The sequence below is a fragment of the Anolis carolinensis genome, chromosome 2 (genome assembly GCF_035594765.1).
Source record: "Anolis carolinensis isolate JA03-04 chromosome 2, rAnoCar3.1.pri, whole genome shotgun sequence".
Classification (NCBI taxonomy): domain Eukaryota; kingdom Metazoa; phylum Chordata; class Lepidosauria; order Squamata; family Dactyloidae; genus Anolis; species Anolis carolinensis.
In genome coordinates, this window is record NC_085842.1 from 19,489,935 (window position 1) to 19,516,129 (window position 26,195).

General features: G+C 44.8%; 2 protein-coding genes across 2 annotated transcripts in view; one reads left to right on the plus strand and one right to left on the minus strand.

Moving 5' to 3' along the window:
• The window catches only part of LOC107983594 (uncharacterized), an 83,830-nt gene that overhangs the window by 55,036 nt on the left and 2,599 nt on the right, over positions 1 to 26,195 (minus strand). The gene's annotated exons all lie outside the window — the stretch shown is intronic.
• LOC103281016 (cystatin) lies at positions 13,706 to 20,933 on the plus strand. The gene is made up of 3 exons (XM_008121634.3): positions 13,706 to 13,965; positions 18,501 to 18,629; positions 20,553 to 20,933. The coding sequence occupies exons 1-3, from the start codon at positions 13,732 to 13,734 to the stop codon at positions 20,670 to 20,672; spliced, it is 483 nt and encodes a 160-aa protein (XP_008119841.1). The 5' UTR covers positions 13,706 to 13,731; the 3' UTR covers positions 20,673 to 20,933.

The window sequence follows — 26,195 nt, forward strand, 5'->3', positions numbered from 1 at the left end:
TTTTTTATTTACAGTATTTATACCCAGCCGTTCTCACCCTGAAGGGACTTAAAGAACACACATATGGCAAACATTCGATGCTGACTATACAATGAACAAGGACAGACAACACAAACAGAAGTGAAGGCATTTCTTCCCATCTTGGAGGCTGTGCTCGACTCCGGCCACAGGGGGTGCTGACGCTCCATCTTCCATGCCAAGGAGCTTTCCTCCAATCAATGTCCTTAAAGACACCTTTATTACCTCCCTACCAAAAGCGGTACCTATTTATCTACTTGCATTTCTGCTTTTGACCTGCTAGTTGGGCAGGTGAACTGGGGCTGACTGCGGTTACTCATCGCGCCCGGGCCCCAACTCCTGAACTTTCGATCGGCAGGATTTATCTGCAGCACAGCAGTTTAACCTGCTGTGCTAAACCCAATCCCTAAGCAGCTTTTGTCCCATTGGGAGCTCAAATTGAAGGCCAATAGCTAATCCTTTCTATGTTCCACACCGCCCCCTTATGGCTGTATCTGACCACTACATATATAAGGTGCTGGTGCTCATCTCCATTTCTAGGCCAAAGATCCAGCATTGTCCGTAGACACCTCCAAGGTCATGTGGCCGGCATGGCTGCATGGAGCGTCGTTTCCTTCCCACCAGAGCAGTACCTATTGGTCTACTCACATTTCCATGTTTTTGAACGGCTAGGTTGGCAGAAGCTGGGGCTAACAGCAGGAGCTCACCCTACTCCCCCGTATTCAAACTGTCGACCTTTTGGTCAGCAAGTTCAGCAAGTTCATCTATATATACACAGCTATAGTTCACTAATTAAGCTATACACTGCCCCCTTGTGGCTGTATCTAGCACTGCATGCATTCATACACTGCATGCCAATTGCTCAGGCACCCACCAGTATTTTAAGATGGGTCATGAAGGACATTTATTTATTTATTTATTTACTGTATTTATATTCCACCCTTCTCACCCCGAAGGAGACTCACCATGTGTGTCACATTTGGCCCGGATTGATCACACCTTTGTGGATCAAAGAAACATGTATGTGTGTGTCAAGAGTCAGACACCAATTAACAAACAAAACAGAGTTTATTCAGGAGATATGCCAAAAAGTAAACATAAACACAGAAGTTGGCTTTAAACACTTAACTATCAGTGTTTAAAAGCAGTCCAAACAAAAATATATATCAAAAGTATGTTTAACAAGCCAACCGGATTATCCACGCAAATTATTCAGATAAAACTAAAAATGTGCTTCAATTCAGCTTCTAAAACAAATTGAATTGGCTTAGAAAAATAGACAAAACAAACAAGGACTTGGAACCTTCCAAAAACCTTCCAAGAGCTACAATTAGTAGCTTAAATCCGGAACTCCAAACAAGAAAACAAAGCCAGGGAAAACAAACTTAGAGCCGGTGCAAAAGGCACTGTGGGTCCAAGCCCTTTCTGTTGCAAACAGCCGGCTCTGGGGATTTAAAGGGACAGTTCTCAAAAGAATCACCAAACTGGTCTGAGGACAAATAAACTGGAACCGCAGCAAACTGCTTCAAGGATGCAGATAATGCCAGGAGCTCCTAGGACAAGGCGAAGAGACATCGTCAGGTTGATCCAGGGTCAGGACAGGAGACAGCAGCAGGGTCAGGAAGGCAAGCCAGAAGTCAAGAACCATGGGTAGACATCAATCAAAGGGCAAAGACAGAAACAAGGTCGAGTTCCAGTCCAGGGTCCAAAAGGGTGCAGTCATCAAAACCAGGTCCACGAAATGGCACAAAGAGCCAAGGCAACGAAGGTAACAGCAGCTAGAAATAGTAATCAGAGTGCAGTCCAGGGAAACCCACACAGTTCCAGCCCTCCGTTGCAGAGCAACCCAGATAACTTACATCAGAAGCAAAGTCCCAGTCCAGTCTTCTTGAACGAACAGAAATCCCAATGGTGCTTCAGCAACACCTTGCCACACGCAAAGTGAAGTGACCAAACATTCCCAATTTATTCCCCTTCCTCTTGGGTGTCCAAACACCCACACCCAAACAGCAGGTGTCCCGGATCTTACTCAGAGTCAGAACTCCACACAGCTAGGGCTCGTGGATCAGGCGTGCCTAATTGCTCATCAGAGTTCCAATCATCCGGCCCACACTCAACCCCATGCACACTTAAAGATCCATCCTCCCTTCTCCAAGCAGCCCAAGTGGGATCTGCTCCTGAAGATACCCAAGGTTCAGCAGTATCCATAGGCCCCAATTCCCCAGACATCTCCGGTGGCCGTGCCCATTCAGTGCCCACTTCCTCAGCCACCACCTGTTCACCAGCATCCATTTCTTCCACAAACTCCCCATCTGAATCTTCCTCAGAAGATTCCCCATTGATATCTCTAATCCTTTTCCTGCGCAACTCCTCCAATGAGCCCTCCTCGCGAGGTTTTCCTTCCTCTCCTGATCCCACCACCATCATCCATAGCCCCCGAAGGCGCAGTCACAACAGTGTGTGTATATATATATATATATATACACATATACTTTGACTTTTATATATATATAAGTAGGGCAAAATAATCAATGTTTAATGAGACCATGTCGGAACACAGGCGCCTTAAAGAGCCACACACACAATACTTAGTCTAACAAGAGGTTTATTGCAACTCAAAAACAGGCTCAGAGACACTTAACTGCAGTGTCTCTGACCAAAACTCAAAGTTTTAGCCCAAACTGGGCTCAAAAAGAAGAACGGAAAATAATCTTGATTAAATGGATGGATAATCCGTATTAAAACGCAGTCAATGGAATGGGAAGCAAACAGCGCTGTAACAGGCTTCCTGGAAGACAGCGCTGCACACAGAGAGTAAACAAAACCAGTCGCAGTTCCAACAGTAGAAAAGAAGGTCCAAACTAACGTTGTCTCCAAAGTGTTTACACAAGCCGCAGTCGAGTCAAAAGGGGAATGCCGCACTCACAATAGCCAATCCAAAGGTAGTTTCCGAAGTGGGTAACCGGAGCCGAAGTCAAGTCAATCCAAAGCCAGAAAGGGAGAAAGCTGCATCCACGATAAGCTAATCCAAACGTCGTTACCAAAGGTCGCCAAACAGAGCCAAAGTCGCCAGTCCAAAGGTTCAGGAAGGGAGAAAAGCACACTCACGATAGTACAGTCCAAATCCAAGAATCACAGGAACCAGGAACGCCAAGCTGTAGAGCCAGGACCCAAAGCCCAACGGGAAAAACAGGCAGCGACAAACCTACACCATAACGACACTTTGCCTTCTGCAAAGGATCCCCATTTCAGACCCTACTTTTAACTTACACATCATTATCTGAAGATGAGCTGGCCTCCACCCCATCATCATCCCCCACAGCTGTTCCTGTCGTCACACGTGAACCCTGGCTATCATCCCTCCAGTTCCTCCATCTCCTATCAAGACTTAGGTTTCCCCATGACCCAGGTGTATCACCTGTTTGCCAATCCTCCTGTCTCGAAAACCCCACAAACGTATCACTTAGAAGTTGGCTCTGCAAACATATTCCCTATTTCTTGTACCTTAGTCCAATCCAATGAGCCCTCCTCGTTTTCATCACTCTCAGACCCATCATCCCCAGAGAAACCCAAAAACAACTCCTCCTTTGTGGGAGTAGTAAGTATATCCCGGAGCTTCTTCCCCTCCTGTTCCTCATCTGATTCCTGCTCCCGAGTAACCCTCTTAGTGCCTCTATTCACATCCAGCCCGTCTCCTTCTTCACTCATTGACTCCTCGCCACTTGAAAACCCTTCAAACGTGTCTTCATCAGAAGATGCCATAAGTATATCCCGGATCCATTTCCTTTGCTGTTTTTCATCTGACACCTGCTCATGATTAACCCTTTTCCTCCTACTAGTACTTCTACTACCATTTGTAATATTGCCAGCAGACTCAACTACAACAGACCAAGTGATGTCAGCCCTCTTACTCGCAGTAGAATAAATCCTGAATGCAGAGTATCATTGATTTGAAACAGAACACTTTGTTCCACGATACTTATGAAAGACTTCACGGTTCATTGAGTACATTCTTGAATTGTTTGAACTAAATAACAAAAAACCTACCACCAGATGAAGACTATAGCTAGTCGAAACCGGTTGTGGATCAGGAGTCTCCTCATCTTTTATAAAGAAACAAGAAAGTAAACAAGAAAGTTTACTCCATTGTGAATGTAACTACCATTCATCATACTGTGAGTGCAACAGATTGTCATTTGCAATCACTTATCTGAAATTTATATTCATTTATTGTGCATAATACAATGTTTAATGACATTTAATACATTCTTATTATTCCATTAGTGGATACTTGTTAGTTCAAGCCCTTGGGAACCCATTTTTTCTTATAGCTCACTTTGGCTCCCTTTCTTTACAGAAGGGCTTGGAAACTCTTCATTTTCCTTCATTCATTTTGACACCGCCAGAGTAAAGAACAAAACTGAAAGGGAAAATGGCAATAGAGTACATACTGTATCTATATTGTTATCCACCCACCTGGTATCCGCATTCCAAAGTTCACTACAAATAAGCAAACAAAAGACACAGAATCAATGGTTGGAAGGCACCGCAAGGACCATCTGTTCAACCCCCCCTTCAGCCATACAGGAAAGGCACAATCAAAACACTCCCGACAGATGGCCATCCAGCCTCTGCTTTAAAACCCCAAGAGAAGAAGACTCCAAGAGGCATTACCCTAGAATTGCACTGATAAACCTAGACAATTTCTAGAAGGGATGTATTTCATGGCGTGCCCTTGCTCTGCTATGGATTCCTGGGAGTTGTAGTTTTGCAAGGTCCTGATGTCCGAAGCACTGGCATTCAAATTGATTTGAACCTGCAGCAGAGAGTTCCGCAGATCCATCGCAAAAGGAACAGAGCGGGACCGCAGCAGACTATTATTAAAAGATCTTTTTTTTTCTTCACTTTCCCTTCCTTGAACTATGTAACAAATCCCCCCAATAAAAGTAGCATTAATTTTATAACAGTAACACTCTCTATCTGGTTATTTTGTGTCTTTCCTTGACTCCTTTTTTTTGTAATCCCCCCCTCCCTCTCACTAACCCCTCCGTCCTTTAAACTCTGGCTGAGGCTCCTCCGCCATAGGTTAATACGGCGGACGATACAAATTGGCTCATATCTTTATCAAAATTACCCCTAGCACGCTCTTCTTTTAGTTCTAACCCTTCCTAAGGCTCCTGACCCAAGGACCACCAGCGGAACCAAAATCGGTCCAGTTTAAAACTTTGGAACAGCTGACTGTCAAAAAGCCGGCTCCGATCGCTCCTTTACAGCCACAGCCGCTTCCCGGCTCCCGCGGCGAGCGGATTGCCTCTGCAGGGACACAAGCTACTTCCAGGACTGCTGGTAGTGGACTGCCATCTCCCCTGGAAGAGAAATATAGTTTCCTCAAGGACCAGCCGCGATCCTCCTCCGTTCATCCATTCACCTTCATTCATGTGAATGACCGGACTGGAATCAACAGGAATCCCTTCACTTTGTTATTTCCATGAACCTCCTATTGCCTGAACTGTTTATGAACTTTTCATGAATTGCATGCTTATATGTTTATGAAATATTGGAATCAATTCTTTATTTACTGTCTAGCCAAATGTCACTTGGTCTATAGGTCCCCTGGAAGATTCTCAAATTCATATATTTTCCTTTTTTATGTTATATTACAAAAAAAGGAAACCGGGTTTACTCTCTGCTTTAAAGCCGGAGGGAATCTGAATTTCCTCCCGGTCCCCTAGGAAACCCGCGATATGGCCAGATTGTTTACCCACACCCCCCCCCCCCCAGCCTATATTTCCACTCAGAACTCACTCAATTTCACACCAAAAAATACCCTTTTTCATATTTATGCCTATAATTGTCTAGTCTTAAAAATATAACCAGCAGAAACCACCTTGGACCATTTTTCCTCGGCTCAACAGCTGACTGTCAAATTGCTCTCTTTGCGTAAATAGCCTCCCCGATCAGCGCTATTAACGCAGGGAGGGAAAATGAGCTATAAGTGTTAATATTTAATACTTTTTCTGGCAGTTTTGGGGTAAAATGGCTATAATATGATTCTCTATATCCCCTAGCATGTTTAATCAATGAAGGCACAGTCTGAACTCTAGCTGAACCCGGAAAATATGTATTTTTCCCAGCATGGTTTATATTCCAACTTTATTTTATTTTTCATTTTATTTCATATAATTGTCAAATTATGAAATCAAATAGGAAATATTTTGAACTCAACATGAACCCCAGAACCTCTCCCATTTCCTATGACCCAGGCTTCCTTTCCCAAAAACAAAAGGATGATCTGCCACCGCTAAATCCAATCAAATTCAAATTGCATGGACAATATAGGGCTTGAGTCGCCGAATTCGGAGTTTGCTGACCTAAAGGTGATTCGCCCCAAGGCAAACATTGTCATATCTCACCCAAAGGAAAAACCAGGACACCTCAGGAAGGCGCCCTGCAGAGCCTGTCAATATGGCTCGTCACCACCCATCTTTGCTTCCACTTCTGACACCCCAAGGCATATCTAAAATCTGTATACGTGACAGAAACCCGGACACCCTTGATTGCTGCCATTAATAAATTGAGCACCCTTTAGAAATCGGTCTAGCAGGACTTAATCCGCTAGTTCCTGTCCCGTCACCTCATTGTTTCGATAACTCCCGCCTTCTCTCTCCTGATTGGCCCGAGTAGAGACATAAGGCAGCTTCCTATTGGGCCAACGAAACGAGGCGGGAAGCGAAAGCCCGCCTCGTTCAACCTTCTAGCCTATCAACGATCAGATAGGCGGGGGAGCAGGGCGGGAAATTCAAAGGACTGTCAGACTGAAATCTTGTATAAATATGGCTTTATTTTGATTGTATGGTACCCTAGTAGACCAAATGATCGCTACTAGAGTCCTCTTCAGCTGAATTGCTCAATAAAGACTCCTTGGCGGATTTTCCTTCAACTTTGGCGGACCTTCTTCATTTCGGCTTCAGGTTGTATTGCGGCTCGTAATTCTCCTTTTGGCTCCGCCAAGGTCCGTTCTCTCAGGACCGGATCGGGTCTCTCCTTAAGGGCCCGATCCCCTAAAACGCGGTCGACAACAGTCCTTTGCCATCTCTGCAAAAAACCGTGAGCTCTTTGCCGAACTACAACTCCCAGCACTCCATAGCATTGAGCCATGGCAGCCCAAGTGGTGTCAAACTCCATGAATCCCACAGTGTTAAGTGCACACTTAGTTGCTTGATCTGTAGACCTGGGAATTAGATGCTTTGTCAGTGATTTTGTTGAATTTCCCTACCTTAAATTAAAAACAAAATTAGAAGCCTGTCTTCAGCAACCAAATTTTAACCCAAAACTAAGGAAGCAGGGCCGGCTGGAGAGATTTTTTAATGGGAAGCGGGGGTGCTGAAAAGCGCCCCCGCCACCGGCCCCGCCTCCCGCGCCCTGGCCCCGCCTCCCACGCTGCGTGGGAGGCGGGGCCAGGGCGATTAGTGAGGGGGGCGGGGCCACAGTTGCCCCCCCCCCGCCCAGCGTGCCCTGGCCCCGCCTCCCACGCAGCGTGGGAGGCGGGGCCAGGGCACGCTGGGCGGGGGGGCGGGGCCAGAGTTGGCCCCGCCTCCCACGCTACTCCCGCTTGCCCGTCTGGCCTGCTAGGAAAGGCCAGACGGGTGAGCGGGAGTAGCGGAGGCGGAGCCAGCTCTGACGCCGCTCCCCCCCCCGCCCAGCGTGCCTTGGCCCCGCCTCCCACGCAGCGTGGGAGGCGGGGCCAGGGCACGCTGGGCGGGGGGAGCGGCGTCAGAGCTGGCTCCGCCTCCGCTACTCCCGCTCGCCCGTCTGGCCTTTCCTCGCAGGCCAGAAAGCAGCGGAGGTCCCTCCAGGCCACGATTGCGGCCTGGAGGGACCTCCGCTGCTTTCTGGCCTGCTAGGAAAGGCCAGACGGGCGAGCGGGAGTAGCGTGAAAGCGGGGCCAGCTCTGGCGCCGCCCCCCCCGCCCAGCGTGCCCTGGCCCCGCCTCCCACGCTGCGTGGGAGGCGGGGCCAAGGCACGCTGGGCGGGGGGGGGGAGCGGCGTCAGAGCTGGCTCCGCCTCCGCTACTCCCGCTCGCCCGTCTGGCCTTTCCTAGCAGGCCAGAAAGCAGCGGAGGTCCCTCCAGGCCGCGATTGCGGCCTGGAGGGACCTCCGCTGCTTTCTGGCCTGCTAGGAAAGGCCAGACGGGCGAGCGGGAGTAGCGTGAAAGCGGGGCCAGCTCTGGCGCCGCCCCCCCCGCCCAGCGTGCCCTGGCCCCGCCTCCCACGCTGCGTGGGAGGCGGGGCCAAGGCACGCTGGGCGGGGGGGGAGCGGCGTCAGAGCTGGCTCCGCCTCCGCTACTCCCGCTCGCCCGTCTGGCCTTTCCTCGCAGGCCAGAAAGCAGCGGAGGTCCCTCCAGGCCGCGATTGCGGCCTGGAGGGACCTCCGCTGCTTTCTGGCCTGCGAGGAAAGGCCAGACGGGCGAGCGGGAGTAGCGGAGGCGGAGCCAGCTCTGGCGCCACCCCCCCGCCCAGCGTGCCCTGGCCCCGCCTCCCACGCAGCGTGGGAGGCGGGGCCAGGGCACGCTGGGCGGGGGGGGGGAGCGGCGTCAGAGCTGGCTCCGCCTCCGCTACTCCCGCTCGCCCGTCTGGCCTTTCCTCGCAGGCCAGAAAGCAGCGGAGGTCCCTCCAGGCCGCGATTGCGGCCTGGAGGGACCTCCGCTGCTTTCTGGCCTGCGAGGAAAGGCCAGACGGGCGAGCGGGAGTAGCGGAGGCGGAGCCAGCTCTGGCGCCACCCCCCCGCCCAGCGTGCCCTGGCCCCGCCTCCCACGCAGCGTGGGAGGCGGGGCCAGGGCACGCTGGGCGGGGGGGGGAGCGGCGTCAGAGCTGGCTCCGCCTCCGCTACTCCCGCTCGCCCGTCTGGCCTTTCCTAGCAGGCCAGACTGCAGCGGAGGTCCCTGTAGGCCGCGATTGCGGCCTTCAGGGACCTCCGCTGCATTCTGGCCAGCTAGAAAAGGCCAGACGGGCCAGGGCGCACTGGGCGGGAGGCGGGGCACCGTCAGGGCGGTGCCCCGCCTCCCGCCCAGCCTGACGGCGCCCCCCCGGGCCTGCGCCCGAGGCGGCGGCGTCAGGTGCCTCCATAGTGGGGCCGGCCCTGTAAGGAAGGAGCCGAATCCAAGTGCACAAATGGTAAGAAAACGTAGGAAATAGATGAATTTTTAAAACCAAATCCAAACCCCTCTACTACCCTGTTTCCCCTAAAATAAAACATCCCCAGAAAATAAGACCTAGTAGAGGTTTTGCTGAATTGCTAAATATAAGGCCTCCCCCAAAAGTAAGACCTAGCAAAGTTTTTGTTTGAAAGCATGCCCGCCGAACAGAACACCAGAGCATGCAGGATCGGTAAATGTACATACCATAAATGTTGTACATGGAAATATTGGTAATAATAAGAAATTCTTGATAGGGTTCAGTTTGTCTGGTTATGCTGGTTTATGATGACAACTACTGTACAGTATATAATAAATGTTCATTTTTTTGTTCAACAATAAATGTAAATTCTTCTTCATGGAAAAATAAGACATCCCCTGAAAATAAGACCTAGAGCATTTTGGGAGCAAAAATTAATATAAGACACTGTCTTATTTTCGGGAAAACACGGTATAATATCACTCAATGGACAGGATTTGGTGAATGCAAAGTACCAGGAAAACTACAACACCTCAAACTCCAGCTCCCGGAATTCCAAAGCTTTGAGACATAGCAGTCCAAGTGGGGCCAAACTATATTAATTTTACAATGTAGATGCAGCCTTTAATAGTAAAAGCTAAAGGTTTGTAAAAATTGCAACTCCTAAGATTCCAAAGCACTGAGCCATACAGTTAAAGTGCGGCCAAATTGCATTCAAGATAATTTATTTATTTATTTATTTCACCAGGCCAAAAAAAAAAGAGAGAAATTATTAATTAAAAGACTTTCGGTTCAACTGCACTGCAGAATTAATGCAGTTTGGCCTCGCTTGAACTGCTGTATCTCAGTGTGTTGTCAAAGGCTTTCATGGCCAGAATCACTGGGTTGCTGTGAGTTTTCTGGGCTGTCTGGCCATGTTGCAGAAGCATTCTCTCCTGACGTTTCGCCCACATCTATGGCTGGCATCCTCAGAGGTTGTGAGGTCAGTGCTTTGGCATCCTGGGAGTTGTAGTTTCACAAGCTCTTTCTCCTTCTCTTTCAAAGGACAGCTCCCAAGAGGCCATGGCATTCCAAAACAGTGTCAAACTACATTCATTTGACAGTGAACATAAATTCTAACATAGCAAAAAGAAGAAAAAAGAAGAAATTTTAATGTGTGAGAAGGAAGAGGAATGATATACTATGTCTATATGTTAGTCTTATTTATGTATCCAATTCATTTGGGATACCTTCCCTTGCTTCTTGCAATTTTTGCAGTGCAAAAACTGAAAGGTAAAACTAGACAAATATTGAAGGACAAAACTTGGACAAATATGGTAAGATAAAACTAGGCAAATATTTAAAGATACTCATGGCACCAGCAGATAAGGAGATGGGAATAGGCTTCTTCCTGGGAGTGTGGTGGAGTCTCCTTCCTTCTCTAAAGATTTTTAAACAGAGGCTGGGTGGCCATCTGTCGGGAGGGCATTGATGGTGTCTTCCTGCCCTGACCTGTGGATTGGACTGGAGACTAGCCTTGCAGTCTCTTCCAGGATTATATACAGTAAATCTATGATTTGAAGGCAACAGTTCTTAGTGGGTGGGACATGATGGGAATGTGAGTGTTAACGGATATTCTGGAAAATGAACTTTGCCATACCAGAAATAGTTCCCAATGTTTATGAACTGCAGATTTAATGATATATTGAAAAACCAATAAGAGTTTCCGATAATAACTGGGAAGAGCTGATTTCAACAACTAGTCCAACCCGATCCAGATTTTATGGGGATGGGAAATTGGACCTATCACATCATCTGTGCGTCAGGAACAAGTTCGACCAGAAATTTTTTTAGAGAATAGTGGTAAGCTATAGCACAGACAGATCTTGATTTTTTTAAATGGGATATGTAGTTTCCATCAGGGGAATTGTACCCTGTCGGGGATTTGTAGTAAAGGTAAAGTCCCCTGAAATTAAGTCTAGTTGTGTCTGACTCTGGAGGTTGGTGCTCTTCTCCATTTCTAAGCTGAAGAGCCGGCGTTGTCCAGAGACGCCTCCAAGGTCATGTGGCCGGCATGACTGCATGGACCGCTGTTACCTTCCCACGGAAGTGGTCCCTGTTGATCTACTCACATTTGCATGTTTTTGAACAGCTAGGTTGGCAGAAGCTGGGGCTAACAGCAGGAGCTCACCCTACTCCCCATATTCAAACTGTTGACCTTTTGGTCGGCAAGTTCAGCAGCTCAGTGGTTTAACCTGCTGCGCTACCGGGTTTGTAGTTGTGCATTAATGCTGGCTTGGAGGATGGATTTACTGACCAGCCATCCTCAAACTGCAGCCCTCCAGCTGTTTGGGCCTCCAATTCCCAGAATTCTTAGCCATTGAACAAGCTGGCAATAGGAGTTGGAGGCTCAAACAGCTGGAGCTTGAGGATGGCTGTATTAGACAAACTGGAATTTTAAAAGGTCAGGGTATGTACGGTGATGTCATATGTACGGTATGTACGGTGTAGCCTGCCTTGAGACGTGAAGAGAGGCAATAACAAATAAAATGTATCATCATCATCATCATCATCATCATCATCATCATCATCATCATCATATAATAGTAATGTAATAGTTTATATTTCTAGGTGCAAAGATTACAGCAGATGCAGCCAGGATATCAGAAGATGTTTACTTCTTAGGAGGAGAGCAATGGCCAACCTCAACAAAATAGTGAAGAGCAGAGACATCACACTGGCAATGAAGGTCCACACAGTAAAAGCAATGATATTCTCCATAGTAACCTATGGATGCGAGAGCTAGACCATAAGGAAGGCTGAGCAAAGGAAAAGAGATGCTTTTGAACTCTGGTGCTGGAGGAAAATCCTGAGAGTGCCTTGGACCACAAGAAGACCCAACCAGTCCATCCTCCAGGAAATAATACCCAATGGCTGCTCACTGGAGGGAAGGAGATTAGAGGCAAAGCTGAAGTACTTTGGCCACATCATGAGAAGACAGGAAAGCTTAGAAAAGATCACAATGCTGGGGATAATGGAAGGAAAAAGGAAGAGAGGCCGACCAAGGGCAAGATGGATGGACAGTGTCCTTGAAATGACAGGCTTGACCTTGAAGGAGCTGGGGGTGGCCACGGCCGACAGGAAGCTCTGGCATGGACTGGTCCATGAGGTCACAAAGAGTCGGAAGCGAGTGAACAAATAAACAACAACAATGTAACATTATTACCATTACATTATTATTAGTAGTAGTTTTACATTATTATTATATGATATTATTATGACACTATTAGTTTTACAATAATAATAGCATAGCATTATTACCATTACATTATTTGTGATAGTATCACATTGTTATTATTATATTGCATTATGATTATTACATTTCTTTATCTTATTACATTATTTTTATTATACTAATTTTTCTTAGCATTGTATTATTATCATGTTACATGGAGCCTCCGGTGGCCTAGGGGATAAAAGCCTTGTGACTTGAAGGTTGGGTTGATGACCTGAAGGCTTCCAGGTTCGAATCCTACCCGGGGAGAGCACGGATGAGCTCCCTCTATCAGCTCCAGCTCCATGCGGGGACATGAGAGAAGCCTCCCACAAGGATGGCAAAACATCAAAACATCCAGGCGTCCCCTGGGCAACATCCTTGCAAACGGCCAATTCTCTCACTCCAGAAGCAACTCCGGTTGCTCCTGACACGAAAAAAAAATCATGTTACATTATTGTTGTACTTTAGTAGCATATTAATAATAATAAAACTTTATTTGTAGGCCGCCCTATCTCACCGAAGGGACTCAGGGCGGTTTCCAGCATATATGGCAAACCTATATTTCATTATTTTATTATATTACAATATTTTTATTTATTTATTTTTATTATATTACATTCATTCGGCTGCCCTGGCTTAATGTGATGGGATCCTGGGAGGTGTAGTTTTATGAGTCCTTGAGCCTACTCTGCTAAAGACTGCATAGGACAACTCCCAGATCCCATAGCATGGACTGGTCCATGAGGTCACAAAGAGTCGGAAGCGAGTGAACAAATAAACAACAACAATGTAACATTATTACCATTACATTATTATTAGTAGTAGTTTTACATTATTATTATATGATATTATTATGACACTATTAGTTTTACAATAATAATAAAAATGTGGCAGTGAAAGTGCTGTTCAACACTTTCTAGATCAGGCATGGGCAAACTTTGGCCCTCCAGGTGTTTTGGACTTCAACTCCCATAATTCCTAACAGCCTACCGGCTGTTAGGAATTATGGGAGTTGAAGTCCAAAACACCTGGAGGGCCAAAGTTTGCCCATGCCTGTTCTAGATGCATCCCCAGGTGGGCATTCTTCCTTGGGTGGGTGTGGTCTTCCCAGCAGTGGGTGTGGTTTCATACTTTAGCTGCCCATCCATTGGCTGCCTCAACTAGTGGGCGTGGCCTCTTCATCCTCTGCCCATTCATTGGCTGGCCTGGCAGGGTGGGCGTGGCCTCTGCCTCTTTATAAGCCTAGCTGGGCTGCCCTTCTTTCCATTCTCCTTCAGCCCAGCCATGGCACAGGTGAGCTTCCTGGCAGGTGTCCTCTGCTCCCTCTCCTTCCTGCTCCTGGTGGTTCCCCCGGTGGTGCCCGACGATGACACCGCAGCGGAGGTCCCCCGGGTGGAATTGCCCATCTCCGACCCGAAGGTCCAGGACGCCGTGGCCTTGGCCGTCAAGTCCTTCAACACACAGAGCAGCAGCGACTATTACTACAAACAACTGGAGGTCCTGAGTGCGGAGAGCCAGGTATGAACATCAGGGGGCCAGAAGTATGGGCATCAGGTGTGGGAGACATTTGGATTCATTTGTAGGATTTTCTGCCCTTCCACTCTCCAAAGGAACCAAGTTTTCCAGCTAATCAATGGACATTGGAATGGGAAGTCTGGATTCATAGAATTATAACATTGGAAGAGACCACATGGCCATCTAGTCTAACAATATTAATAATAATAATAATAATAATAATAACAAAAACAACAACAATAACCAGTACAGGTGGTCCCAGTGGTGATTGGCACATTGGGTGCTGTCCCAAAAGATCTCAGCCGCCATTTGGAAATAAGACATTGACAAAATTACGATCTGCCAACTGCAAAAGGCCACCCTACTGGGATCTGCACACATCATCCAAAAATACATCACACAGTCCTAGACACTTGGGAAGTGTTCGACTTGTGATTTGAAATCCAGCATATCTATCTTGTTTGCTGTGTCATAATAAAATAATAATAATAATACCGATAATAATAATAATAATAATAATAACAACAACTCTATTTCTAGACCACCCTCTCCCACCGAAGGGACTCAGGGTGATTTACGGACACAAAAAGGCAAACATTTGATGCCTCAAATGAGTACAAACACATCAAAATAATACGAGATAATGCACAGCAACAACAGTAAACTTACCACAACAAAAATTGAGCATCGAGATGAAAATAATCAAGAACAACCCATTAAGACCCCCCATGGTGCAGTGGGTTAAACCACTGAGCTGCTGAACTTGCTGACCAAAAGGCTGGTGGATCGAATCCAGGGAGCTGGGTGAGCTCCCACTGTTAGCTGCAGCTTCTGCCAACCTAGCAGTTTGAAAAAAATGCAAATGGGAGTAGATCAATAGGTACTGCTCCAGCAGGAAGGTAACAGTGCTCCATGCAGTCATGACAGTTGCCACATGTCTATGGACAATGTCGGCTCTTTGGCTTAGAAATGGAGATGAGCACCAACCCCCAGAGTCAGACATGACTAGACTTAAAGGGAAATCCTTTACCTTTACCTAAGACATAGTAAACTAAAACATGAGTAAAACATTGCAACATATACCCTAAAAGCAATTCAGATACAATCCAACCCCCTGCCATGCAGGAAAAGCACAATCAAAGCACCCCCGACAGGTGGCCATCCAGCCTCTGGTTGAAAGCCTCCAAGGAAGGAGCTTCCGCCACACTCCGAGGCAGAGAGTTTCACTGTTGAACAGTTCATACGATGAGAAAGTTCTTTCTCATGTTCAGGTGGAACCTCCTTTCTTGTCATTTGAACCCATTGTTCCAAGTTCTAGTTTCCAGGGCAGCAGAAAACAAGACCGCTCCCTCTTCCTTATGACATCCTTTCAGATATTTATACATGGCTCTCATATTTCTTCTCAGCCTTCTAATCTGCAGGCTGCACAAGCTTAGCTCTTTGAGCTCCCCCAAATTAGGTTATTGGGCATAGTTGGGCGAAACTATGGGACAAAGTTGGAAAGCAAAGATTCTAATAGTAATAATAATAATGTATTAATATTTTATTATGTAGATTTGCCCACCTACTTATCAGAAGTGTCCTTTAAAGATTAAGCACACAATAGATACAGGAAATTGTAAGCGAGGAGATTCCACCTGAACATTAGAAAGAACTTCCTCACTGTGAGAGCTGTTCAGCAGTGGAACTCTCTGCCCTGGAGTGTGGTGGAGGCTTTTAAGTAGAGGTTGGATGGCTATCTGCTGGGAGTGCTTTGAATGTGCTTTTCCTGCTTCTTGACAGGGGGTTGGACTGGATAGCCGATGAGGTCTCCAAAACATCTGGAGGGCCCAAAGTTGCCTATGCCTCATCTAGATAGATAACGAGATATTATTTTACAACTCCCAGGAATCCGTATTTGCATTCATCCGACTGCCATGAATGTTATGGAATCCCTCCACGGACAGAGAGGCTGCCCTGTTCTTTTGATTCCCAGCCGTGGCTCAATGCTATTGGATACTGGGAGCTGTAGTTTCACAAGGCCTGGATCCTTACTTCCCAAAGTTTGCAAAGGCACACCTCCAGGATCCCATAATGCAGTGGTTCTCATCCTGTGGGTCCCCAGATGTTTTGGCCTTCCAAAAATCCTAACAGCTGGTAAACTGGCTGGGATTTCTGGGAGTTGTAGACCAAAATACCCGGGGATGCACAGGTTGAGAAGCACTGCCATAGTCATAGGAGTGAAAGTGGAGTCAACTTACATTCATTCAGCTACCCTGTCTTAATGTGATGGGATCCTGGGAGGTGTAGTTTTATGAGGCCTTGAGCTGACTCCGCCGAAGAGTGCAAACTACAACTCCCAGGATCCCATAGCATTGATCCATGCCAGTGAAAGTGTTGTTTAGCTGCTTTCATTCAGCTCAGGCTTTTAAAGTAATTGTTATGTTACGTAGTTTATACCTTTGTTATATTGTTTTAAATTACTGTTTTAATTACTGTTTTATGTAATGCTATGTTGTTGTTTTTGGGCTAGTCCCTGTGTAAGTTGCCCCGAGTCCCTTCGGGGAGATGGAGGCAGGATGCAAGAATAAGTTATTATTTAGGCCTGGGCAAACTTCAACCCTCAGGTGTTTTGGACTCCTATAATTCCTAACAGCCTACTTTTTAGCAATGGCTGGTTTTCCTTTTCTTATTGTCAATGGGCAGAAATAGACAATTCCATTGCACAATGTCTGGAAGCTCCTTTTCCCTCATTAAGAAAACAGAGAAAAATCTGCAAATCATCTTTATAACTCTCATTAAAAATGAATCATGTTTGTCATGTTGGCAAAAAGGGAGCGCCCTGAGACAGCTGGCAAATGCTGCGAAGTGATTCAAAATCCGGTTGCTCTCTTCTTAAATATTTGCAGTTAACCTGCACACGTAACTCTCCAAACAAAGACATGCTTGAGCTCATAAAGTTTTATACCCAGCCGGTCAATCCCGGCTACCCGTTGCAATCTGGAAGCTGCTCAAGGCGGAGACATGTATTTATTTTTATCTTTTTATTAGGCATTATGATGGTGTCTATCAAGGAGGGCAAACACGCCATCGTCTGCGGGTCTACAAATCCCAATTCTGTTCATGCTAACGTGGCCAAGTGGATAGCCCCCGGTGGCGCAATGGGTTAAAGCCTTGTGCGGGCAGGACTGATGACTTGAAGGTTGGGTTGCTGACCTGAAGGTTGCTGGTTCAAATCCAACCTGGGGAAAGCATGGATGAGCTCCCTTTGCCAGCTTCAGCTCCATGCAGGGAGAGAAGCCTCCCAACAAGGATGGTAAAACATCAAAAAAATATTCAGTATCATTAAACATTGTATTATGTACAATAAATCAATATAAATGTCAGGTAAGCTGGTACAAATCATGAACTGTTGCATTCACAGTATGATGAATGGTAGTTGCATTCACAATGTAGCAAACTTCCTTGTTTATTCTCTTATTCTACTGCAAGAATAAAACCTGAATGCAAGTACAGTGGAGTCTCACTTATCCAACATTCTGGATTATCCAACGCTTTTTTGTAGTCAATGTTCTCAAAACATCGTGATATTTTGGTGCTAAATTCGTAAATACAGTAATTACTACATAGCATTACTGAATATTGAACTACTTTTTCTGTCAAATTTGTTGTATAACATGATGTTTTGGTGCTTAATTTGTAAAATCATAACCTAATTTGATGTTTAATAGGCTTTTCCTTAATCCCTCCTTATTATCCAACATATTCGCTTATGTTCTGCCGGCCCGTTTATGTTGGATAAGTGAGACTCTACTGTATCATTGATTGAAAACAGAACACTTTGTTCCATGATATCTATGAAAGATTTTACAGTTCATTGATTACGTTCTTGAATTGTTTGAACTAAATAACAACAACCCTACCACCAGACGAAGACTATAAGTAGTCGAAACCAGTTGTGGATCAGGGGTCTACTCATCCTTTACAAAAAAATCCAAAAAATAAACAAAGTTTGCTACATTGTGAATGCAACTACCATTCATCAGAATGTGAATGCAACAGTTTGTGATTTGTAATCGCTTATCTGACATTTATATTCATTTATTGTACATAATACAATGTTTAATGACATTTAATACATTGTTATTATTCTATAAGTGGGTACTTGTCAGATCAAACCCTTGGAAACCCATTTTTTCTTATAAAACATCAAAACATCCAGGCATCCCCTGGGCAATGTCCTTGCAGATGGCCTATTCTTTTACACCAGAAGCGACTTGCAGTTTCTCAAGTCACTCCTGACACGAACAAAAAAAAATGTGGATAGCTGGATCCATTCTGACCCAATCTGCTTTGGTTGGATGACTTTGGGGATCCCTTCCAACCTTGTGATTCTGTTTCTTCTTGCCTTATTTGCAGGGTGCAAAGAGACCCTGTTAATGAATTAGGATGATGCACACAGTCCCCCAAAGGGTTCCGACAATATGAATTAACAATCCGGTTTCCAAACTATTCCATACGAAGCCAAGATTGAATTTTATTTTATTCTCCTTCTCCAGGCAGTGGAGGGCATCAAATACTTCCTGACCATCGTTCTGGCGCAAACGAATTGCAAAAAGAGGAAGGCGTATGACTTGAAAGAAGCGGAATTCAAAAAGTGTGAAGTTTCCGAGGAGGCTGAAAAGCAGGTGAGTGGAATTAAGACGCATCTACACTGTAGAATTAATGCAGTTTGACATCACTGCATGGCGTAATGCTATAGAATCCTGGGAGCTGTAGTTTGGTAAGGCACCTCTGCTCTTTGCCTGAGAAGGATAAGGACTTTATAAAACCACAACTCCCAGGAGCTCCATAGTCATGGCAGCTTAAGAGGCATCAAACCACATTGATTCTACAGTGTAAATGATGATGATGATAATATCTTTAGTTATATCCCACTTTTCTCCCTCACGGCACCGAAGGACAAGAATCAATTAGAAATTACTGATTTAATAGTAACAATAAATATATTTATGGATAAATCCTTCCATGAGCCATGTTTAAGCTGTCATTGGAAGTTGTAGTTTCACAAGACCTTTGGGCCTCACTGACAAAGGGTGCTCCTTCTGGACCGTAGACTGAATGCAGTTTGGCACCACTTGAAATGGCATAGCTTAATGTGTCTGAACCCTGGGAGTTGGCAAGGCACCACCCCTTTAGAAGAGAAAGCTGAGGACCTTGTAAACCAATGGTTCTTAACCTTCCTAATGCTGCGACTCCTTAATACAGTTCCTCATGTTGTGGTGACCCCCAACCATAGAATTATTTTTGTTGCTATTTCACCCAAATTTGAATACTGGTGGGGTTGGGGGGGATTGATTTTGTCATTTGGGAGTTGTAGTTGTTGGGATTTGTAGTTCACTTACAATCAAAGAGCATTTTGAACTTCACCAATGATGGAATTGAGCCAAACTTGACACACAGAACTCCCATGACCAGAAAACAGAAAATACTGGAAGGGTTTGGTATGCATTGACCTTGAGTTTTGGAGTTGTAGTTCACCTACATCCAGAGAGCACTGTGGATTCCAACAATGAGTAGTCCTGATCCCCAGGTTGAGAAACGCTATTGTAAACCTACAAGTCCTAGGATTCCATAGTATGGACCCATGACAGCTAAACTGACGTCAAACTGCTATAATTCTGCTATGAGTGCATCTACATCTTAGAATTAGTGCAGTTTGATACCACTTTTAATTGCCATGGCTCAGTGCTATGGAATCATGAGAGCTCAGTTTGGTAAGACATTCAAATTGAGTTCAAATTGTTGTTTTATATACTAGTGGTTTTATTTGTATTGTACTGTGTTTATTTTATGCATTGTTTGAGGCACTTTGTGCCATATGTAGGCTGCCCCGAGTCTCTTTGGGGAGATGGAGGCGGAGTACAAAAATAAAGTATTATTATTATTATTATTATTGTTATTATTATATTGTATGACACAGTAAACAAGATAGATATGCTGGATTTCGTATCACAAAATCACAAGTCGAACACTTCCCAAGTGTCTAGGACTGTGTGATGTATTTTCGGATGATGCGTGCAGATCCCAGTAAGGTGGCCTTTTGCAGTTGGCAGATCGTAATTTTGTCAATGTCTATTGTTTCCAAATGCCGCTGAGATCTTTTGGCATGGCACCCATCACCACCGGGACCACCTGCACTGCTTTCTGCCAGAGTCTTTGAAGTTCAATTTTGAGGTCCTGATAGCGGCTGAGTTTTTCCTGTTGTTTTTCGTCAATGCGACTAATAATAATAATAATAATTGTTATTATTATGGCGCCAGTTAGATTTTCTAATAGATTTTTTAAAAACTCTACATGAAAGGATTTCTAGTTCAGGAAGCTGTTGTGTCCTCCCAAACAACAAATTCCAGAGCTTTTAGGAAGATAAGGCCCTAAAGTGCTACCATAATCTATAGTTTTGGAGTGTGAATGGTCGTCTTTCCTCTCCTTGGGGGAAAGGAGAAATCTCAGGGCGAGAGTGCAGCCTTGAAAGAGGTGCATGTGTGTGTATTCTTTATTTGTTAGACTTGACTTAAAATTATTTCCAATATTTCTCCTTTCGCCTTCAGAAACATACCTGCGAATTTGAGGTCTGGATGAACGAGAAGAAGACCAGCGCAGGGATTCAAACCTGGAAGCGCCTGAGTTGGCGGTGCACCTGGAATATTCCTTATTCCGATTCCCAATAACGCTCAGCCGTTTTTCTGAGCTTTCCTTCTTTTGCTAGATATATCCCTCTGAATTCAATCTGTTGGAGGATACCCCAAGTTCACAACCTCACAAATCATGGCCTTGGAGGGCCAAGGGTTTTTGGTTTCTCTGGTGGGATCCAAGGGGTACATCTACACCATAGAACAGGCATGTGCAAACTTAGTCCGTCCAGGTGTTTTGGACTGCAACTCCCATCATTCCTAACAGCCTCAGGCCCCTTCCTTTTCCCCCTCAGCCGCTTAAGCAGCTGAGGGGGAAAAGGAAAAGGCCTGAGGCTGTTAGGAATGATGGGAGTCGAAGTCCAAAACACCTGGACGGACCAAGTTTGCACATGCCTGTTGTAGAATTATTGTAGTTTGACACCACTTTAACTGCCATGGGAACCATCTGACTTGTAGTTTTACAAGGTTTTTAGCCTTCTCTGCTCAAGAGTCAACATACTACAACTCCCAGGGTTCCACGGCATTGAATGATGACACTTCAAGCCATGTCAAATTGCATTAACTCTGCTGTGTGGATGCACCTAGTTTGCCGATCCAATATTGCTGATTCTTGCGTGATTTATTACTAAATCTCAATAAAAAAATATTATTCACCTCTTAATGGTTTGATTCCTCTGTTTGCAAATATTGGGCTGGAAATCAGTATGGAATTGATCAATTTAAGTGTCTGTCTGTGGACCTGGGTTTGAATCCCTACTCAGCTATGCAAACCCACTGGAAGATCTTGGGCGAGTTACGGTCTCTCATTCCTGGAAACCCTCAAACATCAGCTAAAGCTTGCTGGTGTGCCTCAATAGATTCCAACCTGTATTTGGACATTCATAGAATCATAGAATTGAAAGAGACCTCACAGGCCATCCAGTCCAACCCCCTGCAAGAAGCAAGAAAATCTCATTCAAAGCACCCCCAACAAATGGCCATCCAATCTCTGCTTAAGGGTATCCTTGCAGATATCCTGATAGGCATCCATGCAATTTACCAGGATGGCTCTCTAGTGCATTCGCTCAGTACAGTTGACCCTCCACATCAGCGGGTTTAGCTATTGCAACTCACCTATTCAATTAATATGAAGTTGGCCATAAAGGTGTATTAGGTAAAAGTTTCCCCCTGACATTAAGTCTAGTCGCGTCTGACTCTGGAGGTTGGTGCTCATCTCCATTCCTAAGCTGAAGAGCCGGCGTTGTCCATAGACACCTCCAAGGTCATGTGGCAGGCATGACTGCATGTAGCGCTGTTACCTTACCTATTTATCTACTCACATTTGCATGTTTTCAAACTGCTAGGTTGGCAGAAACTGGGGCTAACAACGGGAGCTCACTCAGCTCCCCAGATTTGAACTGCCAACCTTTCGGTCAGCAAGTTCAGCAGCCAACCCATTCCACCACCGGAGGCTCCTTAGAGGTGCATTAGAGATTCCTATGTTTTTCTACTTTCTTGGGGCCCTTAAGCTCCTAATCCTGGCGAATATAAAGAGCTAACTATAAAAGTGAAAATAAATATGTGTGTATGGTTAACCGTTTTCTGAATAATCCCATTAGAAAATGGATTTGTGGCCAACTCTGGTTACATAAGCTAGTGTTTTATAACACTAGGCTTCTATGCACAGTTTAATTCTGCTTTATTTTCTCCATGCATAAGAAATGTAGTGCTCTGAATATAGGATTCTGTTAAGAATTGAAATATTACCCAAGTTTTGTCATCTTGAGGAGTCCTTTCTCTATCTCACTTGTCTTCCTGCCCCTCTGAGGCCCCTCTCACTCCAGGTTTTATCTTTGTGTTCACGTGGCCTGCCCTTGTTTTACTGTTTTTTGATTTCTTGATGTAATGCCTATTATCATTTATTGTATTTTTAATGGTGCTATGTTATGTTGTTTTATATTTTGTTATATTGTATTGCTCTGGGCATGGCCCCATGTTAGCCGCCCCGAGTCCCCGTTGGGGAGATGGTGGCGGGGTATAAATAAAGTTTTATTATTTATTATTATTATCTACCCTGACATATAATCCAGTATCTGATCCCAGATTATGTGCTTTGAACTGGATTATATGAGTCTACACTGCCATATAATCCAGTTCAAAGGAGATAAGCTGGGATCAGAAACTAGATTATATGACAGTGTAGATGGGGCCTGAGATGGACTCCCTTAAAATATTGCTATTTTCTCTAAGAACCTCTCAAATCCGATCAGGAGGGCTTTAAACTGAATTACCTGGTGGAGGGAGTCAGCATTTGGATAGGCAAGGGTATATCAGAAGAGAAAGCCACCCACTGCATGGATATCAGCCTCCTCCTACGTAGTACTCAAATCAAGGAAAAGCTTCATGAGAACCACCACTCCTGTTCATCAACAGCAAGAGTATCCCTCTGGGCAGCTAAACCAGGCAATCCCAACTGGACCCCCCCCCCCCCCCGAACTCTTTCTCTCATGAGAAAACTATTCATTAGAGTGCTTCAAAAGGAGCCGTTTACTTTTCCGTAAATATTCTTGTTCCCTCCTTCAGTGAGTTATCGCCTCCCTCCTGTCAAACACATTATCCTCCTTTAAACTAGAATGTCCATCTGACACCTGGTGAACTGGCCTTGACTGCGAAGAATGTGGTTCAAAATGCCTGCTTGCAACCATTCTGTCTCTGGTCCCAGAATCCACTGGAACAGACTCTGGCTGCATCTCAGGCCCAAACCCAGAGTCCTCTGGCAAAGCTGTTTCCATGTCAGGCCCAAACCCTGAGTCCTCTGGCAAAGCAGAGGGCCCAATCTCAGGCTCAGGATGGGCTACATGTAGTAAGAAAAGGGTATAACCTATTTCGGCAAAATAGACCAAACAGGAAATGTGAAGGAGTAGCATTGTCTATCAAGGATGTTTACACCTGTGAGGAGGTCCATGGCATAAAGGAATGCCATAACCATAAAAAGTTAACATGGGTTTCTCAGAAGCAAAGTCATGCCAGATGAACAGTATCTCTTTTTTAATAGTGTCGCAAGGTTGTCTAGCTAAAGGTAATGCTGTGGGTGTAGCATATATTTATTTTAGGAAGGGCTTTGACAAGGTTCCCCATAAACTTATCACAAATAAGCTAATAAAGTGTAAATAAATAATAAAGTGTGGGCTAGGCAATGCTACTGTTAGATGGATCTCTAATTGGTTAAGCAACCGAACCCAAAGGGTGCTCACCAATGGTTCTTCTTCCTCCTGGAAAGAAGTGATGAGTGGAATGCCACAGGGTTCGGTCCTGGGCCCAGTTCTGTTCAATATTGTTATTAATGACTTGGATGAAGCTTTAGAGGGTGTGCTTATTAAGTTTGCAGATGACACCAAATTATAGTAAGGGTGACAACTGGCCTGAAAAGAATCCGTATGAAAGGTAACAAAGAGCCTTAGTAGATTACAAGCTGAACATGAGCCAACAGTGTAATGTGGTAGCAAAAAAAGCTATGAAATCATAACATCAAGAGTCCCTTTTCACTGTGTTTATGTAGCTTTATGTACATAGTGTGATGTGGCAGTGAAAAGGGCCAATGCTATTCTAGACTGCATCAATAGGGGCCTAGTGTTGAGATGGAGGGAAGTCATAATCCAGCTCTCTTCTGCTTTGATCAGACCTCACCTGGAATAAACCTGTGTTCCTTTCTGGGCGACACAATTCAAGAAGGATGTTGACAAGCTGGAAGATGTCCAGATAAGGGTGACCAAAATGATCAAAGGTTTGGAAATCAAACCTAGTGACGAACAGCTGAGGGAGCCGAGTATGTTTAGCTTGCAGAAGAGGATATGAGAGAGAGAATATGAGAGCCATGTTTAAATTTCTGAAAGAATATCACATTGAGGAGGGGGAAAGATATTTTTCCTGGGGGAGAGAACTTCCTGACAGTAAGAACTGTTCAGCAGTGAAATATCCTGCTACTTGGGTGTGTGGTGGAATCTCCTTCTCTGGAGTTTTATTAAAGAGATGTTGAACAGCCATATGTCAGGGGTGTTTTGATTGTGCTTCTGAATGGCAAAAGCGGGTTGGACTGGATGTCCCTTGGGGTCTCTTCCAACTCTGATTCTGTTGTCAAAAATCAACCCCCTCCTAAAAGATTAACTTAAAATAACCCATATATAATTTGTATTAAACAATTATGATGCGCTGAAGTGAAGCTGACAAGATATGATCCAGCTCATATTGAAAATCTTAAATAAAATGTACTGTGAAAACTCATAGAGCTTTTGCAGTGTCCAGCTGTGAGGGTGAGCTATAATTCTATCTTGGACTATTTACATGTTGCCTCAAACTATTTACCAAGTACAGCTATTTTTTCTTGGGTGGACTCTCCAAATGGCTCCAGCTTCTAATGGACAAATGATACTTATTCATTTTTCCTGCCATAAAGAAGATGCTGTCCATTTCTGAATTCAGCAGGATTCCCTAGCCAACAAGAACCTGGATCCAAACTTGTCTGCTTTTAAGCCAGTCAGGAGGGTACAGGAACTTTGAATGGCTGTCAGTGGATAAAATGTATTGTATTCCATAGAGATGTCTGATTCCTTTTGAGTAGAGACTCTATGTCAGACATCCTTTCAGGCCTGAAAGTAATAAACCTCTGCTTGTTGCTTTCAAACACAGTCTGCATGTTTCCAGCTGGCTGCGCAAATAGCAAGGCACATCAGGCATTGGATCCTCATCTGCTCCTTGGTGGATACATAAATTTCAACTTCAGTTCTATGATTCTATAAGAACATCTTCATGGCAACGCTCTGAAGTGACCCTTTCACCCTTTCTACCCATATACTGCCCTGCGATGGTTGAATCTGAGCATTGCATACATACATACATACATATATTTATTTGCTTTGGGGGTCCTAGCCCTTAAAGAGATGGATTTATTTGTTGACACCCCACTAATATTTTCAGTTGGATAATAATAATGATAATGATAACAACCATATTCTTGTATCCCGCCCATCTCCCTGAAGGGACTCGGGGTGGCTCACATGGGGGACTAAGCCCAGCAATATACAAAAATACAACAATATAAAATACAATACAATCACAACAAGTTAATATATAATTGTTAAAACACATCATCACACAATAAAAACATAGCCAGAGGCTGAGAATGATGTAATGGCACTTCAATCTTGGGGAGAAGGGTAAAATTATAATTGTGCAAATGTGTAATTGTGCCATATCTTGGGAGTACTGGTAACATGGGGCAGAGACAAAAAGAGTATGTGTACCACGTTTAGTCCAGATCCATCAAGCCATGTAGGAGCCTTTGCAGAACATGCATATATTCTACATACATATTCTAGAATACATATTCTAGCTTTATATCAATAGGAGGAAATATTTAAATACACATATTTTCCACTTTGACCCAAAAGAAATAACATCTCACAAGACCAGTATTTCTTGATCCCAATCATTTCTCACCTTTCCTTATAAAGAAAGAAAACAAGCCTGTAAAACTGGACTAGAGAGGGCACAGGGCACAAGTGCGAAAGTACACGATAATTT